Source organism: Scyliorhinus canicula, chromosome 8 (genome assembly GCF_902713615.1).
Source record: "Scyliorhinus canicula chromosome 8, sScyCan1.1, whole genome shotgun sequence".
NCBI lineage: Eukaryota > Metazoa > Chordata > Chondrichthyes > Carcharhiniformes > Scyliorhinidae > Scyliorhinus > Scyliorhinus canicula.
Genome location: NC_052153.1, coordinates 54,924,606 through 54,945,587, shown reverse-complemented (window position 1 = coordinate 54,945,587; position 20,982 = coordinate 54,924,606). Strand labels below are relative to the sequence as shown.

Genomic DNA, 20,982 nt, shown 5'->3' with positions numbered 1-20,982 from the left:
CCAAGAAGTGCTTCATCCCCCCCCCCCCCCCCCCCCCCCCCCCCCCAACACCCCATAGGGGGTTCCGACCTATACAGCCTACTGTAGAAATCCCTAAACACCTTATTCAACCCTTCTGAATCTCCAACCAGGTTCCCATCTCCGTCATTTACTTCCCCTATCTCCCTGGCTGCCTCCCTCTTTCTAAGCTGCTGTGCAAGCATTCTGCTGGCCTTCCCTCCATGCTCATAGATCACCCCCCTCGTCTTTCTCAGCTGCTCCACCACCCTCCCTGTGGTTAACAAGTCGAATTCCGCTTGTAGCCTCCGCCGTTCCCTTAAAAGCCCTGCCTCTGGGTTTCTGCATACCTCCTGTCGACCTGTAGTATCTCCTTAACCAGTTGGTCTGTCTCTGCCCCGCCTGTATCGAGATTAGCTCCCCTCTGTCCACTGCCTTCAGTGCTTCCCAGACCATCGCTGCTGAAATTTCCCCCATGCCATTGACCTGCAGGTAGTCCTGAATACATTTTCTCAGCAGCTCGCACACCCCTTCGTCAGCCAAAAGTCCCACATCTAACCTCCATTGCGGGTGCTGGTTACTGTCTTTACTAACCTGCAGGTCAACGCAGTGCGGAGCAGGGTCTGAGATTGTGATCGCCAAGTACCCTGTGTCCACCACCCCTGCCAGTCATATTTCAATCTTAACCTGTTCATTAGCCTGTACCTCTGCTTTTAGTTGCAGTGTGATGATTTGCCATTTTCATCCATGAAGTTATATTCCATGCTAGAATTTATCATCAAGGATGTGATAAATGGATACTTGGATAATCATGATCTGATTGGACATATTCAGCATGGATTTACAAATGGGAAATGATGTTTGACAAACTTGTTGGGGGTGTTATGAACAAAATTGATAAAGGAGAGTCAATGGATACAGTGTTTGGAGTTTCAGATGGCTTTTGATAAAATCCTCCACAACAGGTTGAGTAGCAAAATAAAAGTATATGGGATAGAAGCATTATAATGGCATGGATTAAGGATTGACTAATGAGCAGAAAACAGGTTAGGAATAAAAGGTGATCTTTTCACATTGGCAGGCTGTGGCTAATGGGGCACTGCAAGGATCAGCAGTTGAACCTCAACTGTTGACAATATAGATCAATGATTTGAATGTGCGAACCAAATGTAATATTTCCAAGTTCTGCAGCAATGTGTATTGTGAGGAAGATGTAAAGCAGCTACAGGAAGATTCAAACAGACTTGGTGAATGGGCAGGAGCATGGCAGATGGGGGTTGTTTAGCACAGTGGGCTAAACAGCTGCCTTGTAATGCAGACAAGGCCAGCAGCGCGGATTCAATTCCCGTACCGGCCTTCCAGAACAGGCGCCGGAATGTGGCGACGAGGAGCTTGCAGTGCCCCATTAGCCACAGCCTGCCATTGCGATTTCAGAATAAGGGAGAATCCAATTAGGACCGAGATGAGGCAAATGTTTTTTTACACGGAGGCCTGTGAATCTTTGGAGGGCTGTAGAAGCTCAGTCATTGAGTATGTTTAAGGTAGAGATTGATGGATTTCTGATTAACAATAACGTAAAGGGTTATGGGGATCGTGTGCGTAGAAGGCATTGAAGTGCCTGATTAGCCATGATCACATTGAATGGTGGAGAAGGCTCAATGGGGTGAATAGCCTAATCCTGTTCCTATCTTCCTATGTTCCAAATTGATTTTGTTTGAGCGAATTCAGTTCCGGAATGGTTTTTAGAACTAACTTGTCCCTTTGAACTGTCTTGCTGTGTGAGTATCCTAACACGTTTGCAGTTTTTTATGTGAAATTCTTTTGATCACTCAAAAGATGTCTTCTCAAGGTTGAACGCTTTTCTATGCTTCATTTTGAAATGCAGTCAAGTATTCTATTTTATACACTAAATCGAAATAAGAATGAACAATGAAAATCAAACTATACAGTTGTGAAATTCAAGGGAAATGTTTCACTTTGGTATACCACAGTGTAATAGTTTGGTTGCGTCGTTTGGCATTAAATGTCGGAATTCAGAGCTGAATTTATAAATACGAGTTGCCTCACTGCAAGCTAATTGCAGGAAAGGGCAAGTGGTCTTTGAATTAGAAATTATTTTCAAGCCTTAGCATAACCTGGCCTGTTGAGCTCTTCTGTTAACTTCTTGGTTTTGAAAAGCTGATCCTGTTAAATGTGCTCAAGTAAGGCAAATTGGGTGCACCATGATAATATCTACATTGAACATTAAAGATAATCCCCCTAGATTCAATAATTTTGTTGAGTCACCTTGTGCCCTCAGCATGTTTAGATTCAATGCACTACTGGGATGGTGTTTATTTGCAAAATGATAGTATTTAAGATAGGTGCTTTCAACTGTAGCCACTATTGCATATTCTGAACACAGATTATGTAATCCATTTTCTGATGGGATTATGTATTCCATCTTCTATGACCTGTGATGAATGATCTAAATTTTAATGAACAGATGTGGGCCCATTTAATATTTATAAGAGCAATATTATAGCTATTTTGGCATTTTCTACAGCAGATAACTTTAAATGTCCTTTCTCCCCCTTTCATTTTTAACTGATTCTGACTGTACACACAACCACTGTGAAACAGAAAAATGATTTCTATTGGACTATGTAAACCATATTTACATGAATTGGTTCTTGGTGGAGGGTGTATTTCTGGTAGAAGATGCCCATTTCTCTGTTGAATTCAGGTAGTAAGCTCAAGGGTAATAGTCCAGTCTTGTTTCTTACAAAGTAAGCTTTTCCAAAAAGGGGGAAAGAATGGTAGACTCGTGGGCTTGTGTAATTGAATGACCTTTAACTTCTAAAAGTTGGTAGTGGTGCTCAGGGAAGGTGAGGTTTTGTTTGGCCATATCTGCATCTATTTGTCGATGGTGCTAACAGTGGGTTAACCACATGCATTAGCACAAAAGTAACTTCTGTCCATCGGACAGAGCAGCAACTACACTTTTCCTCTTTGTCAGTAAGTTCTATTAATTTAGGCAAATCTTTGAACCATTGATGAGCAAGAAGTAAATCTTAAAAGACATTGATCTAATTTCTAAAGTTCTCTTGGCTGGTGTTCCACTTGCATAATGAAAGCCAACAGATTTTCAAGTGATAATGTATGATCTTTTTCATAATATTTTTGACTGGACAGTATCTTCACAGTGCATTTCCTAATGGTTCATTAGAAAAGACTGAATATTGACATATAACACACACACACAACATTGCATCAGGCAATATTTTTCATTGGGCAATACTTTTCATAAAATTCAAGCATGGTCAAGTCCAGAAAATACTTCCAGGCAATTTAAGGTTTCTACCCACGTCTGAAATTTAAGATTTTAAATAATAAAATAGGGTCTTCCTCCTGTAACTATAGCAATTAAATATTTTATCTTCTATGCTGAGAACTAGCCAGTGATCCCAATCACATTAATGTTTTAAATTGGCATTGAAACTGCAAAATATGTTGGTTCATAGCCAAGCAATTGGAAGAGAAACTAAAAAATGAAGTGGCCCATTTCTGGGAAGAGGGAGCTAATAGGGTCTTGTTGACAGCATAGATGGAGACCTGGAAAAGTCTTGGATGATGATCCCCATAAAGAGGAAAGTGTAGGAATGGGATGGGGATTTTGTGGAAGTTACTCAAAGTTGGGGTGAGTGGAAATCTTAAGACCGGAACTTTCTAATATAGCCATTTTACTGAACCCGAGTACAGACAAAAGTGAATAGCACTGAGGATCTTTGTAGCTGAAGTCTTTACGCCTCTGTTATAACAGGTGTTAGAAGTCAAAAGCCCATTAAAGCAAAGCAAACCTGAGAAAACAATAAAGAATGGTGAATGTGACAAGGTAAGCTGTGTTTCTTGCTTTCTTGAAGTACTTTCATACAGCAGCATATTACAGACATTCCCATCAGCGTACTGTATGTGTACACATGTTCTATTGTGTGCCACTCAAAGTAAAGCTATAAAGCACGGGCAAGTTCTGATACTGGTACATTTGTCCTGCCTTATTTTTTCATCATGCAAGTACCTCAAAATGTCCAGTGGGGAAAAGTCACTGAGGGCGAAATGGTCTAGGAGTTTAAAACATTTTCAAATTTCTTGTGTCAAGATTTTTTATCCTCACTCACAAGTTCCACCTGTGGACCAGCCCCATCTCTCCTTACTTTCCGTTGCCAGCAGCTGTTGTACCAATGGAAAACTCTTGAACCTACTGCTCTAATTCAAATTAAGACAGTTAGTGCTTGTGAAGCCATCCTTGTTCTGACTATTTGAAGTTTCTTGGTATTTCTGTTGACATAGTTACATAAAGACAACTTCCAACACAGAAACAGACCACTTGCCTCAACAGGCCCATGCCAGTCACCTTGTAGCAAAAGCTGAAAATGATGATTTTATGCAAAATAATTTCACCTGCTGAAAGTTATTCTTCAGCATTCAGTTAGCAGTCAAAACCTGCAGTTCACCAACACAGAAGGACTGCTTTAGTAGCATTGGTCAAGACATGCTCTTTCCCAAAGAGATCTGCTCGAGCTGGTATTCAGTAGGCTCTTGTGTAAGTGTATATGTTTTAGCCAACCCCAGAATGAGGGAACAATATGTTTCTAAAATATATCTGACTTATACCATGTAAGAAAAGTATTTGCTGACAGAGAAATACATTTTATGGAGTTGCAGGTGCCTTGACCCACATTGCTGGTTCAAACTATGTCCTGGACATTCTAGTAGAAGCAAGGTATGAACCGTACATGGCCAAAAGCATCATTCACGATGTTAACAAGGAATCAGGGAGCCTCTTGACTGGGAATTTTGGGATGTAGCGTGTTTTTTTTCAAATTGAATTTGATGGTGACCAACTCTCTGTAAAAGGAAATAAAGGGTTGCCATCTGAGACAGAACCTTTCAGCTGACCTAATTAGATACTTGATTTTTGCAAAGTGTAAAAATTCCATCAGGTTGTCAAGCCAGGCTGCTGCACTATGCCGCGACGACAACCTCCAGCCAAACAAGATTCACCTGCAGGATATAAGGAAACCAAGGCAAGAGCATCTGTCTTTGCCCCTGTCTAACTCCGGCAAGTTTGAGATCCCAAAAATAGCCCCAAAGGGCATGGCTCCAAGTCAACCCAAGAATTTCCGACATTATGATGAAGGTGACCCAAAAGTTCATGAGCCCAGCGCAGGACCAGAACTTGTGTGTCCCAAAGGGCATGGCTCCAAGTCAACCACAAGAATTTCCAACATGATGAAGAAGGAGACCCAAATGTTCATGAGCCCAGCGCAGGACCAGAACATGTGTGTGATGGACAGAGTACCACTCTCTCCTATCCCCTATATCCGCAAAAAATACACACATTCGGGCCCTGGTCAAATGCGCCCTATGCACAACCTTGAATTGTGTCAAGCTGAGTCTCGCGCACAAAGAGGTAGTTGACTGTACATAGAGTCGCGCTCCACTCCCCATTCTCAAGTTCCTGCCCCAAATCCTCCTCCTACTTTTAATTTTATCCAAGAGGGTCTGATCAGCGACATCAGCTGATCGTAGCTCTATGACACCCCTCCCTCCCTCCCATACACTTGCTGCTGAAAGAACTTCGTCCATCAATGAGGGAGAGGGGCGCGAAGGAAAGAAACCAATCTCCTTGCACGGGAAGTTTCACACCTGGCACTAGTGGCAGACTTGTGGAGTTTCTGGAGGTCCTCATTTCCCTGGGATTTTCTTTTCTTTCCTTTTACACCTTCCCTGCGGTACATCATAAGCTTGATTTCGAAAGATGACCTTTTCCCATTCTAGGTAGGGGTGAGCTGCAGTGTCCTTACTGGTGCAATCGCTGGCAATTGTGCTTTGGATTCAAGCATGTCTAATTCTATTTTATATTCTGAGAAATACTTTTTTTGGTGGGTTAAAGTGAATGGCATTCAATTTTACTATCTTCCCCGAATTCAGATTTTGGATACTGTGCAATCGCCTTTATTTGGGAATAGAGGTTAGAGAGTTGGCATAGTGCAGCGCAGAAATGCAGAGCAACGGAATTTTTCGTGCTAATTTAGTTCTCGATTATAGATTTCTTCTTTGCCTCACTGAAGATCGGAAATTATATAAATTCTGTTTTTAAGCTATTTTGGAGGAGAAGAAGGCGCCGCTAGAACGGATCAAGGCAAAGTGGCTGCAAGAGTTGGGAGAGGGTATGGCAGAGGGGTTCTGGGGTGAGGTGCTCCGGAGGATGAACGCCTCCATCCTGTGTGCGAGGTTGGGGCTGATACAGCTGAAGGTGGTGTATAGAGCGCACCTTACAAGGGCGAGGATGAGCTGGTTCTTTGAGAGGGTAGAAGATGTGTGTGAATGTTGGGGGGAGGGGGGTGCAAACCACGTTCATATGTTTTGGTCCTGTCCAAAGCTGGAGGATTACTAGAAGGAGGTGCTTAGTGTAATCTCTAAAGTGGTGCACGTGAAACTGGACCCGAGCCCTCGGGAGGCCATATTCGGGATGTCGGACCAGCCGGGATTGGAAACTGGCGTGGAGGCAGATGTAGCCTTCGCCTCATTGATCGCCCGAAGGTGGATCCTGTTAAGGTGGAGATCAACTTCTCCACTCTGTACCCTGGCGGTGCGCGGGGACCTGCTGGAATTCTTGACGCTTGAAAAGGTCAAATTTGAACTGAGGGGAAGGGTGGAGGGGTTCTACAATTCATGGGCATTATTCATTGTGCACTTCCGAGAATTGGATCACATCAAACATTATGGGGGGGGGGGGGGGGGGGGGGGGGTGTTGGTGGGAGGGGGACTGTGTGTTAATGGTGACTATGGGCAATTCCTGATTCCTTTTTGTCATTTGTTTATATTAAATGCGGGCTAATGTTTGGTGGTAGGATGGGATCGTTGTTATTGATATGGGGATTGACATTGCATTCGCTACTGATTATTATTTATTGTTGGGTGTAAATTTGGGAGAAAATTTAAAAAGGAGCAGTATAAAATTTTTTATAAAAATAACACCGTAAAAAGCATATTACATAACAATTACAACTCTAGACTTAACCACCCCTCCCCCCCCAAACACACGCACAGAAAATGAATGGCTGCCACCTCAAATAGAACCCTTCTGCTGAACCTCTCATGATATACTTGACATTTTTTGACCTTGAACTGAATCAAGCTGAGCCTAGCACTTGAAGTGGAGTTAACTCTGTGTAGAGCATCACTCCACACCCCCACTCTCTTAAAAGCCTGACCCAGCTCCCTCTTCCACTTCTCTGAAACTTCATCCAATGGAGCTTGCTCCACCGACACCAGGCAGCTATCAATATCCGATATCTTCTCCCCCACCCAGCTCAACCGTTAAAAGAAGCCTATCCGTCAACAAGGGCGAGGGTACCAAGGGGAAGGAGGGAATCTCTACCCAAAAAATTAGACACCTGGTGATACCTAAACAGATTAGTTATTGGGAGCTGGAACTCGCCATGCCCCTCCTGAAAATCAGCGAACGTTCCTTCCATAAACATGGCCCTGAACCGCTCCAATCGCTCCTCCACAAACCCCCCCCCCCCCCCCCAAACACCAAAAACAAGAAGTCCAAGGCCACTGCCACTGAAACAAAAGATGGTTATCACAGAAGGGTGCTAAGTGACATAGCACCGAGCTTGAAATATTGCCAAAACTATCTCCATATTTTGAGTGGCTACAGCAACAGTACTTGAAGTCCACTTTGCAGGGGAAAACTGAAGAGGAACCGTAACCAAGGCCTTCAAACGAGTGCCTCTACAGGTACTCCTCTCCATCCACCCTCACGTGGACTCAGTACCCTTAAACCTCCCTCGAACCGTTTCAATATTCACTGCCCAATAATAAAATAACGGATTGGATTACGCTAGACCCCCTGTTTACCCTGTGCAAAAACGTCCTGCAAATCTTTGGGGTCTTGCCCACCCAAACAAAATATATAATTTTATTGACTTTCACAACGGAAGATTGGGGAAGGAAATCTGGGGGACGGTGAAACAAAAATAGAAACCGTGGGAGAGTATTCGTCTTTGCTGACTGGACCCTGTCTGCCAGGGACAGTGGAAGGTGATCCCACTTCCACTTCACCCCATATACCAGGCCATAAAATTTAGTTTATGGAGCGAGGCCCAATCATTGGTCACCTGGATTCCCAGATAACTGAAGCTAGACCTGGCCAGGTGAAAAGGCAACCTCCACAGATCAGCTCTCCTCCCTGGGAAATTCATCTGAAAGCATTCTCTTTTTCTCAGGTTCAATTTATATCCTGAGAAGAAGCCAAAACTCTTGAGCAGCTTCATTATCTCCTCTACACTGGGGAGCAGGTCCGGGTCTGTCACATACAACAACAAATCATCCGTGTACAGAGAGACCCTATGCTCCTTCTTCTCCCCGTCTCTCTCTCTCTATCCCCTCCACCTCATAGATGACCTTAATGCTGTGGCCAAAGGCTCAACTGCCAAGGCAAACAATAGCAGGAACAATGGACACCCCCTGTTGCTCGTTATGCTTTGCCTTAATTTGCTCTGTTTTAATTACCTTTGCTCAAGAGTCGCCAGGTATCTTTCTGATACCACCACAAGGTTCAAAACCGAATACTGATCAATGACTCGATACACCAGTTAGTAAGTTTGAAATCAATGCACATTTATTTACACACACAGTCAATTATTACTCATGCACAAACTCTACTCACTAAACTACAACTACTACTAAAAGCCTATACTTAGCTTCGGGTGCCCACTCAGTCAGAGGAACAATGGCCGTTGTCCGGTTCTGATACTACTGGCTTCGAACTGGTATAGAATAGTAGCTAGGAGCACCTATCTCGTAGTGTGCGTTGACCTTAGACTTACTTGGTTGGTGCTTGGCGAGCCTCTCGTCGCTGAGAGCCAACGGCCAAGGTGGAGGTGAAGAAGAAGAGTTCTTCCGAGAGCTTCAGAGAGAGCGTTCTGACCTTGGGGACTCTGTTTTCTAGCCCCCAGAGTTTTGCGCCCTTCTGGGCGGACCCTGGACTTGGTCCCAATTAATTGGACCATATCCCAATCGTTTGTATCGATTCTCTCCAATAACAGGGTCGTTCCCCGATCGCTGGGCGGGCCCTAGGTAACCGTTGGCCTGCCTTTGTTTTAGTCTCCACTGGCACCAGGGAGTCTGCCCTAGTACCGATTGTTTAAATGTTTCTCTTTTGTCCCCGGAGATAGCTCATTATGCTAATGGCTTGTAGTTTCAGTTCTGTCTGGGCTCTGCAAGTTCCAATCCACAGGAAACCTTGTACCTGCTTGTTTTTCTAGTGCTGTCCATTTTTCCCTGTACTCTTTGAGAGTGTCCATTTTAGAATCTGGACGTTGCCACCCCAGGAGGCTATACCCCTGCCTCGAACATCTCTTAGGCTGAGAATATTTCTAACTCAAGGCACTCATGAACGCTCGCAGTAGAGGTGCTATAAAAAATCTGGATCCAAGATATGAATCTAGTTCCAAAACCAAACCTTCCAAAGCTCTCATTGATATCCCACCCCTCCCTATCAAACGCCTTTTCAGCATCCACTGAAATAATTACCTCTGGCTCAGGGGCTGGAGACGAAGTCAAAATAACATTGAGCAGTTGCCAAATATTGGCCGACAGCTGCTTGCCCTTGACAAACCCAGTCTGTTCTTCAATTATTTAACCTCTGGAAGGTAGGGCTCCCAGCTCATTGCCAAAATTTTTGCCGTCAACTTCGCAGCTGCATTCAATAATGAAATAGGACGATACAACCCACACTCTGTTGGATCCTTATCTTTCTTTAAAATCAAACAAATCAACGTCTGCGCCACTGTGGCCGGCAACCTTCCCACAGACAGAATCATTAAAGATCAGGCGGCAAGGGCTTAAATACATGTTATCTGGTGGGAGCAACCTCGTGTGCAACTATTCTTCTCCATGTCACCACCGGAAGTCCCAAGTATGGAATTTTAAGAACAGATTTGATTCCATACAACACTGCTTTAGATTGTGTTTGCAGACTAACAGCCATGGGAAGATAGCTGACAATTGAGAGGGAATCTTAACCTCTTGCTTTAACACCTTTCACTCATCTGACAAAGAAGGTCTTATATATGCTTATCCGTTCTACCTACTGTTGTATGCTAAGATTAATCTGCATGAACAAGAAGTTGTGCCACTGAACCAATAAAAGGATAATTTTCTGCCCATTCCGATGTTTCTCAATTGTTGAATTTTGAAAATGTTGTTCAAGCATAATATAAGCCATGCTTAATGGTTGTTGTGTCAATGTAGTCACTGAAGAAATCTACTTTATACCTCGTTTCAAATGGCTGGGCTTCATTTCGACCTCTGGAACCTAGGTTCAAGTACCATGTACTTGATTGACTGTACTACAGTCAGTCAATTTGAGTTGCATTTTTCTTGAGATACAAGAGATTCGGTATGCACATTATTCTATAGTTAAAATTTCTGAGGCCAACTATATTGTAGCTTTGTAACTGTGAATGTAGGAAATTGTTATATGTATTTTATATTTTGCAGTAGTGTTATTAGAAACTGGGTACAAATACATGCAGTATGTCTGCTAAAGCTATGATTAAGGGGTCGTAAAGGTGAGACAATCATTCATTTTAACCATTTATCTGTTTACATCTAGATAGCTAATGTGGTATTTTTATAGCAGGTTCCCTGGGGTGTAGATAATTTGAGGGATTGTGTTTAGTCCTAGCTAAGCAGGCCATGGGACATCATAGAGGGAGGAGACTAGTCCTAGCTAAGCAGGTCTTTGGACATTGTAGGGGGAGGAGATTCCAGAAGGCCTTATGCTTGGGATGCAGATGACGAAATTATTGGGAGGAGCCAAGTCTGGCTGTACTTCTGCAGTTTGCCATCAAATTTGAGTCTGACGGGAATGATTTTCAGACTGTTCCTGAAAGGGTCAAAGGCCTTCACAGACGAGCAAGTAACTTTGATTGTTAACTTCATTTATAAGTGGCAGGTGTAGATAGTTAAAGTTCTTATCCCCCCCCCCCCTTTTATTTAAGAACTATTTAACTGTTAATTGTAAGGCTATTACCTTGTTGCTAATGTGGTTGATTCTGTGTTTAAATGAAAGTTTTGTTTCAGCATAAAAGATATTTGGTCAATGTAATCACTCCTGTGGTTAGTAGTCTTCCCTCAGTCTTGTAAATTATTGAGATTCTCACATGCGTAGCCCTATACATAATCTAACTGGTTGGTTGTTTCAGTTGATATATCAACTTGAGGTTGCCATATCAAGCAAATGTTACTGCTGGACTGAGTGAAGAAATTGTACTCATTTGTACTAGGAGGTTGATGGCCATCAAGAAAAGTGTATTGGACCAACATCAATAGTTACAGAAAGTGAGCAATTTGCATCCTATCTATCTAATTTTTTGGTTGTCTATCTCTCTATCATTATTTTGACTGCCTATCTCTATAATTGTTTTGGCTATCTCTCTCTCTCTGTATATACAATAGTTTTGGCTGTCTATCTCTCTATCAATATAATTGTTTTGCCATCTATCTCTGTGCACTGACATAACAGTTCTCCTCTTCCTCACCCTGGAGTCACCTGCAGTAAGTGCTCCATCATTGTCCACACGCTGTACTCTTCCAGCTACGGTTGATTATATTTTGTTCCTCCACTCCTCCATCTTCCCTTCAATTATACCTTTAGTAGCAGGACATCAAACTATTTCACCCCCGCATTCTGGACTTGGCTAGAAAATCCTTGTTCCTTAATAGATGACTTCTGATCTTTAAACGCTTCTTTTGACTCCTTCTTTGCAGCTTTCTCCTGCCTATGCAAATGCTCCCTCCTGGACAACTTTGAGGCACAACTGTCATGCATCTTGAATTTTACAAATGTAAGTTGGCAGTGGTTCTTGGGATGTACTATCCAATCAAAGTTGACTTGTCCAGTTAGTTGCCAGGACTACCACCCTTGCTAAAGTTTGCTAAACAAATATGAATGAAAGATCTACTTTCAGTGTAGTGTTTTCAATTATTTTATTTAAAATCTGTCGTTCACGTTCTAGTTTTAGCATAAATAAACAAAGGAATCGCTGAAGGGAAAGTATAGGAGGAGAAAAACTTGACCAGAAGATTTTAAGAGATGAAGATTACTTGGCTTTACTTGACTGATAATTTTGAAGAGATCTTGGCACTTCTCTCTATTATAATATCCACCTTGTTTAATGATTCCATGATGCTTGCTTTCACGACTCCCATCAGTTGTCTATTTTGCATGTTCTATCATTCTTTCTGTACAGAATAATTCTTTCTAATTGTCTTAAAATTTGATTTGATTTATTGTCGCATGTACCAAGTACAGAGAAAAGCATTTTTCTGCGGCCGAGGGAACGTATACCGTATGTATATAGTAAAAAATAATAATCAACAGAGAGCATTGACAAATGGTTCATCGACAAACCGTGTTTAGTTACAGTGCCGGACAAGGGACCAAACAAAGCAAACACATGAGCAAGAGCAGCATAGGGCATCATGAATAGTGTTCTTACAGGGAACAGATCAGTACAAGAGGGAGTCGTTGAGAGTCTTGTAGCTGTGGGGAAGAAGCTGTTCCTATGTCTGCATGTGCGGGTCTTCAGACTTCTGTACCTTCTGCCTGATGGAAGGGTCTGGAGGCAGGCAAAGCCTGGATGGGAAGGGCCTCTGATAATGCAGTCTGCCTTCTGGAGGCAGCGGGAGGTGTAGACAGAATAAATGTGAGGGTGGGAAGCTTGTGCCATGCGTTGGGCTGAGTTCACCACACTCTGCAGTTTCTTGCCATCTTGGACCGAGCAGTTGCCATACCAGGCTGATGCAGCCAGATAGGATGCTCTCTATCGCACATCTGTCGAAGTTTCTGAGAGTCGATGCAGAAATTCCCCTTTTACTAGTTTGTACTATTATCATCTTGCTTTACCCAGTCAGTTAACATGATATTCCAGTTTAACGTTTTCTCTATCCCTAATAGTTTTCTATTCCTCCAGTATTTCCACAGAATTCAGACCGTGAACACCAAATCATTCTAGTCGCTCTTTCTTCCACTGCACCTTGATCAGAACTCTCTGCAGTTTTGAAGGTGCAATCTGACCAGAGCACTGTACATTGTGATCACATTCTCTTTATGAATTGGTTACTCTTTGATAATGTGAATGCTGCCCTAGAATTGGTTAGACATATTTACTGTTGGAGCTATCCAGATTCCTAGGCCATTTTCTACTTCATTCTTGACTTTTTCAATAAACTGCTCATTTTATTAATTTTTTTCCTTGCGCAAAGCACTTCACAAATGCATGCATTAAACCTTGTCTGCCTTGTTCTGCCCATTTGTCCAAATAATTCTGAAATTTCTGAGTGAGTGGTCTCGTACGATTTCAATTCCCTTGTAGATTCGATTGTATTAGATTGTGTACTCGATTACTTGACATGTAGTTTCTGAATCCAAGTAATCTGATGTAAATTTAAAATGGTATCAGTCCCAGCGCCAAGCCTTGAGGCATTGCATTCTTCATTTTCTACCCTTAAGCCAGTTTCATCATGTTTCCCAGGATTTATCCCAAACAGCAACTGCTTTTCTGTGGAACTCTGAAATCAAGGTTCATAGAGTCCAAGGTTTCCCACCGTCCACTTGGATTATTAATTTCTCAAAGAAATCCATTGTAAAAATCATAATTTGTGTGAAATATCGCTATTTCACAAGAAATCAAGCCTGGGACTCTCATTGCTTGGTTGATGAACGTGACACTTGAGATTCTGTGTGAGTCGCGGTGAAGTTGAACCAAACTATTGCATTGCTTCCAGCCCCCTCTGGAAAATGCGGTAGACATGACATAGCTTGCACCGGAATTTAAAATTGGAACAGGTGGAAATAACATGAATTCTCTGAGATTTTTTGCACTGAAAATCAGATGTGGCAAATTGATAGGAATTGCTGCAGTGGCGTCAGCGTGCATTGTGCTGGACTCATTTTGGTGCAAAGAAATGGAAGATTCTGTTTATAGAAAAGCATTTGAGAGATTATTCACTTTTGTTGATTCACCAATAGGAAAAAAATCCATGAATTGGTAGGAAAAATGTAATTTTAAAAAATGTCTTTAAATGTTTATCTTTCACATGTTCTATTATCACCCCTGCAATGGAACAGTTGGGTGATTATAGAATCACAAAATCATAGATCTGACCAGCCTTGCCATTAAGCAACCCCACAGACAGCAGGGGCATAAGCAGGAAACGAAAAGGCAAATATTCATGTGATACAGGGGAACTTGACTTGACAAAAAGTGCACCAGTTCTTTTTCTTGGGTTTTCTCCGGATGCTCCAGTTTCCTCCCACAGTCCAAAGATGTGTAGGTTAAGTGGATTGGCCATGCTAAATTGCCCCTTGGTGTCTAACAGTTATGTGGGGTTACAGGGATAGGGTATGGGCCTGGGTAGGGTGCTCTTTTGGAAGGTCGATGCAGACTCTATTGGGATTCTATAATTCTAAGAAGAAAAACCTTAGTCACTTTTATATATGTAGATCACAAAATGATGGCCATTAGTAACATTCTAGCTAATGTAAAATACTTTTGTATATCAAATATGAACTTTCACCAAATGTTTATCTCTCAAGAGTATAACTGGCATGCGAGACCATGTTTTCAAAGTTCTTGAGCAATATTTTATACGTAAATAAGGTTATGCATTTATTAAGTTAACACAATAGTAATTTTGCATATGGCCATCTGTCTTTAGGCATATCTCGATGAGTTGGTTGAGCTTCATAGAAGGCTAATGACACTTCGTGAAAGGCACATACTACAACAGGTAAGAATATTTTTTTAGTCATGTTTTTGACTGATTAGCACATTATCTTTATCCCATGTATGAATATTATTGATTCTAAAAATTATTTTTGCATTCCTGGAATTCCAACAGAGAGTTTAATGAGGAACATTACAAAGGACAGTTGTGTCTCAACCAGTCTTTCCTTTTCCAGCCTCGTTGCTTTCTGTTCTTCTAATGTTATATCCATTTCCTTCTTTTATTACTTCTAAATGCGATGGAGCTGCAGTGGATAAAAAGGAAAGTATATTTCAATGCTGGAGGAACTGCTGGACAAGGACAGTATGGAGACGGGGAACTGTGGGGACGTTTACGGAAGACTGTTAGAAAGGGCGAGAACACCCAGCAAGACAGAAATGGGAAAATGAACTAAGGACGGAAGTAGGATAGATGGAAGTAGGATGGGGACTTTGGCGCAAAGCACTGAGCAGGGCCAACACCACCACCTCCTGCACAAGGCTAAGCCTATTGCAGTTCAAAGTGGTGCACAGAGCGCACCTAAGAACCTGAATGAGCAGGTTCTACCCGGAGGTGGAGGACAAGCGTGAATGGTGCCAGGAAGGCCCTGCCAACCACATGTTCTGGGCCTGCCCCAGGCTTGTCAGGTCTGGACAACCGCCTTCGAGGCGATGTCCAAGGTTGTGGGGATGAGGGTAGAGCCATGACTACCCGAGAGTGGTAGTCTTCGGGGTTGGGGAAGAGGGTCGATGCCCTTGCTTTTGCTTCCTTAATTGCACACCAAAGATTCCTGCTCGGCTGGCGATTAGCAGCATCACCCACAGCTGCAGTCTGGCTGGCAGACCTGTCGGAATTTCTCCAACTGGAGAAGATCAAATACATCTCCTGAGGGTCGGACGAGGGCTTCCACAAAGCGTGGGGGCTATTCATCAGCCTATTCCAAGATCTGTTCGAGGCCAATAGTGCATAGGAAGGGAAGGGGGTGATGGGGCCAATGAGGGCCTACAGGATGACACAGAACAGATAGGAACAAAGTGGGTGAGGGGGGGGCGGGGGGGGGGGCAGCAAGGAAGGAACCCAGGGAAACATCAGGAGGGGACGCTGGAAAAGACTGTGATTGGGGGGGGCAGTGGGCCACCTACAACAAAGCCATAGGGGCAACAGTAACAAATACAAAATGAAAGAGAGCCTACAGCATCTATGACAGAAGAAAGGTTGACGTCGAACAACAAAAAAGGGTAGGGGGGGCAAGGGCATGGGGAAAAGCTGACGAACGGGGAACATGTAAATTGTACATTCGAACCGTCTTGCTCACCTATTGTATAGTGTACAGATATTTTGTTTTAAAGAGGAATGTATTTTCTTCAGTATAATACTATGTCTTATTTTCAAGTTGCGATTTCAAAATGATTTCATTCCAGCAACTCCGTTTGACTTGATAAATTATTAGTGGCTTGCCAGGTTTTTATACCAACTGAATTGAAGCATTTACTAATGCTTTTCCCTGAATCATGGCTGTAGACATGCAAACACAAAGGTTAAACTGTAGGAATCCCCTAACCAGTGAAGTATTGATTGCAACTAAGCTGTTTGCAGTTGTGACTCTTTTCAGAGGGTGGTGCCTGGATGCTGTCATAGATAGAGTCATAGATATTTACAGCATGGAAACAGGGCCTTCGGCCCAGCTTGTCCATGCCGCCCAATTTCTATCTCTAAGCTAGTCCCACTTGCCAGCATTTGGCCCATATCCCTCCATACCCACCCTGCCCATGTAACTGTCGAACTGCTTTTTAAAGGACAAAATTGTACCTGTCTCTACCACTGCCTCTGGCAGCCTGTTGCAGATGCTCACCACCTTCTGTGTGAAGAAATTCCCCTCTGGTCTCTTTTGTATCTCTCCCCTCTCACCTTAAAACCTGTGCCCTCTATTTCTAGACGACTATCTACTTTATCTATGCTCCTCATTATTTTATAGACCTCTATAAGATCACCCCTAAGCCTCCTATGCTCCGGGAAAATAAAATCCCAGCCTATCCAGCCTCTCCTTATAACTCAGACTATCAAGTCCTGGTAGCATCCTCGTAAATCTTTTCACTCTTTCTAGTCAGGTTGATTGTCTTTATTGCATCCAGTGTGTTCTGCCATTTCTTGACATAAGTGGAGTGAATTGAATTGGCTGAAAACTGGCAACTGTGTTGGGGACCTCGGGAGAAGCCACGATGGATATTTTACTCAGCACTTCTGCTGAGCATGGTTGCAACTACTGCAACTTCGTCTTTTACACTTAACTTCTGGGTTCTGCCATCATTGATGGATTGAAATGTTTAGAATTCCTACAGTGCAAGAGGGAGTCTTCAGCCTATTGAGTCTGCACCGACCCTCTGAGAGAGCACCCTACTTGGGCCACTCCCATATCCTATTCCCATAACCCCACCTAACATACACATCTTTGGACACTCGGGGACAATTTAGAATGGCCAATCCACCTGACCTGCACATCTTCGGACTTTGGACTGTGGGAGGAAACCTGTGGGAGGAAACCGGAACCGTAGGAGGAAACCAGCAGACGCGTGGAGAACATACAAACTCCACACATACTGTGTCACCCTAGGCCAGAATTGAACTTGGGTCCCTGACGCTGTGAGGCAGCAATGCTAGCCCCCGACTCGGAGCTCTGAAGAAGTCACATGAGCTCGAAACATTAACTCTGTTTCTCTCTCCACTGATGCTGCCAGACCTGCTTATCCAGCATTTCCTGTTTATATTTCTGTCTGAATCTATCCAATTTAGTGTGGTAGTAGTGCCACACGACAATAGAGAGTATCCTCCATGTCAAATCAGGACTTGTCTCCACAGGGCCATGCAATGGTCATTCCCACCAATACTGTTGTGGATCAATAAATTGAGGGCGAGATCAAGTAGTTTTTTTTTCTCTTTGGTGTTCTCACCACCTGTCACAGGCCCAGACTGATTATCAGTTCCTTCAGGCCTCAGCCACCACAGTCAGTAATGGTCCTACTGAGCCAGACTTTGTGATGGACATTGTACTCAGAGTAAGAGAATTAATTTTATGCCCTTGCTATCTTCAATTCTTCTTCCAAGTGGTGTTCAACATGGAGAACTTTGCATAGGCGACTGGGAAGTGTGTGACTTTGTTGCTTTGATGCCTAAATTGATGTCAGGTAGTCCCTGCAGTTTTATCCATCTTTTCTGTAGTGGTTTGATTCATCAGCTGAAGGTGAGCAGTATCATAGAATCATAGAATTTACAGTGCAGAAGGAAGCCATTTGGCCCATCGAGTCTTCGCTGGCCCTTGGAAAGAGCTGCCTACTAAAGCCCACACCTCCACCCTATCCCCGTAATCCAACTTAACCTTTCTTGGACACTAAGGGCAATTTAGCATGGCCAATCCACCTAACCCACACAGCTTTGGACTGTGGGAGGAAACCCACGCAGGCACGGATGAACGTGCAGACTCTGCACAGACAGTGACCCAATCTGGGAATCGAACCTGGGACCCTGGAGCTGTGAAGCAACTATGCTAGCCACTGTTATCGTGCTGCCCAAATAGATGGTAATCAGCAGAGGTTTCCTTATTCATGGTCTGGCCTGCTTCTATGTAACTTCATTGATCTGCAGTCAATGGTGAAAACTTTACTGTCTAGCACTGCCACCATCCACTGGTGGGGTCTGTTCTGCCAGTGAGACAATGCATACCCAAGTATAGAGATGGAGGACATTGGTTTTATTATTTGATGGGTATGGGTGGGCTGTTGCGTGACTAGTTCTGTGCGAGTGGGAGGGCCGAAGGGCCTGTTCCTGTGCTGTAATTTTTCTTTTTTCTTTGTTCTTTCCCACATTTGGCACAAGTCCCCAGATATTAGTGATGAGAACTTTGCAGAGCTGACTGAGTAGGGTGGGCATTTGTTGTTTCTGGTATCAAGGTCAATGAAGGGTCATTGGTGGTTCTTTATTCTTCTTTGACATTGCTGGCACAGCTGAGTGGTGTGCTAGGCCATTTCAGAAGGCAGTTAAGAGTCAACCACATTGCTGCATGTCTACAGATGTGTGTAAGGAAGGCAGATTTCCTTCTCTGAATAAACCAAATGGATTTTTACAACAATCCTATTCCTTCATTATTATTACTAAGACTAGCTTTTTATTCCAGCATTACGAATCAATTGGTTTTGAATTCCCCCAGATTTTGTGTATCTGGAATATTAGTTCAGGCCTCTGGATTGCTAGTTCAGTAAAAATTTTACCCATGCTAATGTTTCCTCATTAGATCAAAATCAGTTTTACCAATTTAAACCAAGTAAATCTGTTAAAAACTATTGCTTTCTATGTTCACTAACTATGAAATAAAGCTTCTCTGCAATTAGCATGGAACCTTGCTTCACCTGTTGGTAACTTATCAGCTGTTAGTTTGAACAGACACTGTTATCGAGTCCAGATCTCTCAAAATGACTGTTTTTGAGGTGTGCTTTTTTTAATAAATAGATACTTTTGTAAAATGCTGGTATAAATAAAGTGTGAGTGACTGACTTTGAAGCCATTAAAGCTGAGAAGGTAACGACAAAAGACTGTGATCTGTAACAGAATTCTAAACCTAACCTATCATTTTCTGTAGCAAGTTGTGGCAGATAATTCCTCCTGAGCTGTTCAAGGTACAAATCTTGAGCAAATAGTATGGAATATTCTCCAGTTGCATCTCAGGCACTGGAGGCCTGGTTATTTCCCTTATTGGTATTAAAACTGGAACCTTTTAGTTCCAACACCCCAGTCCATGTGGTACATATACCCACTGTTGATTAACAATATTGATTGGACAGTCCAACAGACATCTGAATGCATATTCCTCTAGATAGGAAGTCCATAAACCAAAAGATACAGGTTGTAGTTGTAGGTACTTTCCAGTGGGGCTGAGTGTAGAAATGACGTTGAATAGAAAATTGTGTGTAATCAGGCCTGTGATTTCCCAGTGAGCTATTATAACTCTGCTCTCCATTATACTGGGCGTTTATAAAGTTAGCCCTTGTATCATATGAATCTGTTCCAAAATTGTGAAGATTGTTTAAAGTGTTGCCTTCTGCTTGGGTGCAAATTGCTACCACCTGGAATAGATGTGGGGGAAGCTCGATAAGTGGATGAGGGTGAACGGAATAGAAGATTTGTTTGGGAGAGATGAATCACATAGTGAGAGGAGGCTTGTCAAGGTCAAAGGCCAGTTTTTGGCTGTAAGTTTAAGTTTTATGTAGTCAGTGTTTGGCTAGCTGTTTAGTCACTAGGTAGTGACCAAGAGTGGGCTGACTGTGAACAGAATAGCGTTGTATTAAACATCATTTTGTGCAGATTTGATTTTGCACCAATTTAGATTTAAATTTCAAGGGATCCTAACCAATAACATACTGATGTAAACATCTGTGAAACCTTTTCCCCTCCTTGCTAATATAGTCAGCACTGTACTGCTTTTATACTGTTGCAGATTTTGAATCCCTTGAATCGTTAGCAGTGACACAGCCAGATAGCTCTGAAATAGAAGAACGTGCATAAACACCATCTAAATCAAATTGGAAATCAAATAGATCCAAAGTCAAGGATTGGATCATTTTACATCTGAGGGATTTAGTTTTGGAAGTGGTGTTCAAAAAAGGTTTCTATTTCTGCGAAGATCTAACAAGGAGAAAGAAATTGACTTACAAACTGCATGTTGTATATTAATGCTGTGATGTTTTGGAGCCTGCCCTACAATACCAATACGGTAGATTGAAATCTAAATGTCTTTTTCAAAAAATATTTGATCCTCTGGAAAATGTTGTCCCTATTTTCCAACTCTGTGCATTTTGTGTTCCTATTTTAAATGGCAACTGTGGGTGAGGCAAGGGAGGGCTCGGTATTGATCCTCTCATGGTAATTTGTATTGACATACTGCTGTTCATGCAAGTGAACATATGGACAAAGTGGACGTTAAACAAGTATTTGGAATGGGGATTTGGGATGTAGAGACCAACAATACAACTGAAGAAAGAAAACCCTTAAATTTAGGAGAAATAATGAGAAAAAACAATTTTGGAAGTAAAGTTTTTTGATGTATCCAATTCTTTTGTTTCCAATAAAGGGTCAATTTAGCATGACCAATTTCACCTACTCTGCACA

General features: G+C 42.6%; 1 protein-coding gene across 7 annotated transcripts in view; it reads left to right on the top strand.

Moving 5' to 3' along the window:
• Window positions 1-20,982, top strand: part of mllt3 (MLLT3 super elongation complex subunit) — a 164,820-nt gene that overhangs the window by 141,126 nt on the left and 2,712 nt on the right. For 5 of the 7 annotated variants that reach the window (XM_038804623.1, XM_038804627.1, XM_038804626.1 and 2 more), the window contains exons 9-10: window positions 3,800-3,871; window positions 14,779-14,850. In XM_038804623.1, the coding sequence (XP_038660551.1) occupies window positions 3,800-3,871; window positions 14,779-14,850 (144 nt within the window). Of the gene's footprint in view, window positions 1-3,799; window positions 3,872-11,826; window positions 11,904-14,778; window positions 14,851-20,982 lie in introns of all 7 variants that reach the window. The other 2 variants (XR_005461575.1, XM_038804625.1) reach the window with 2 other exon arrangements.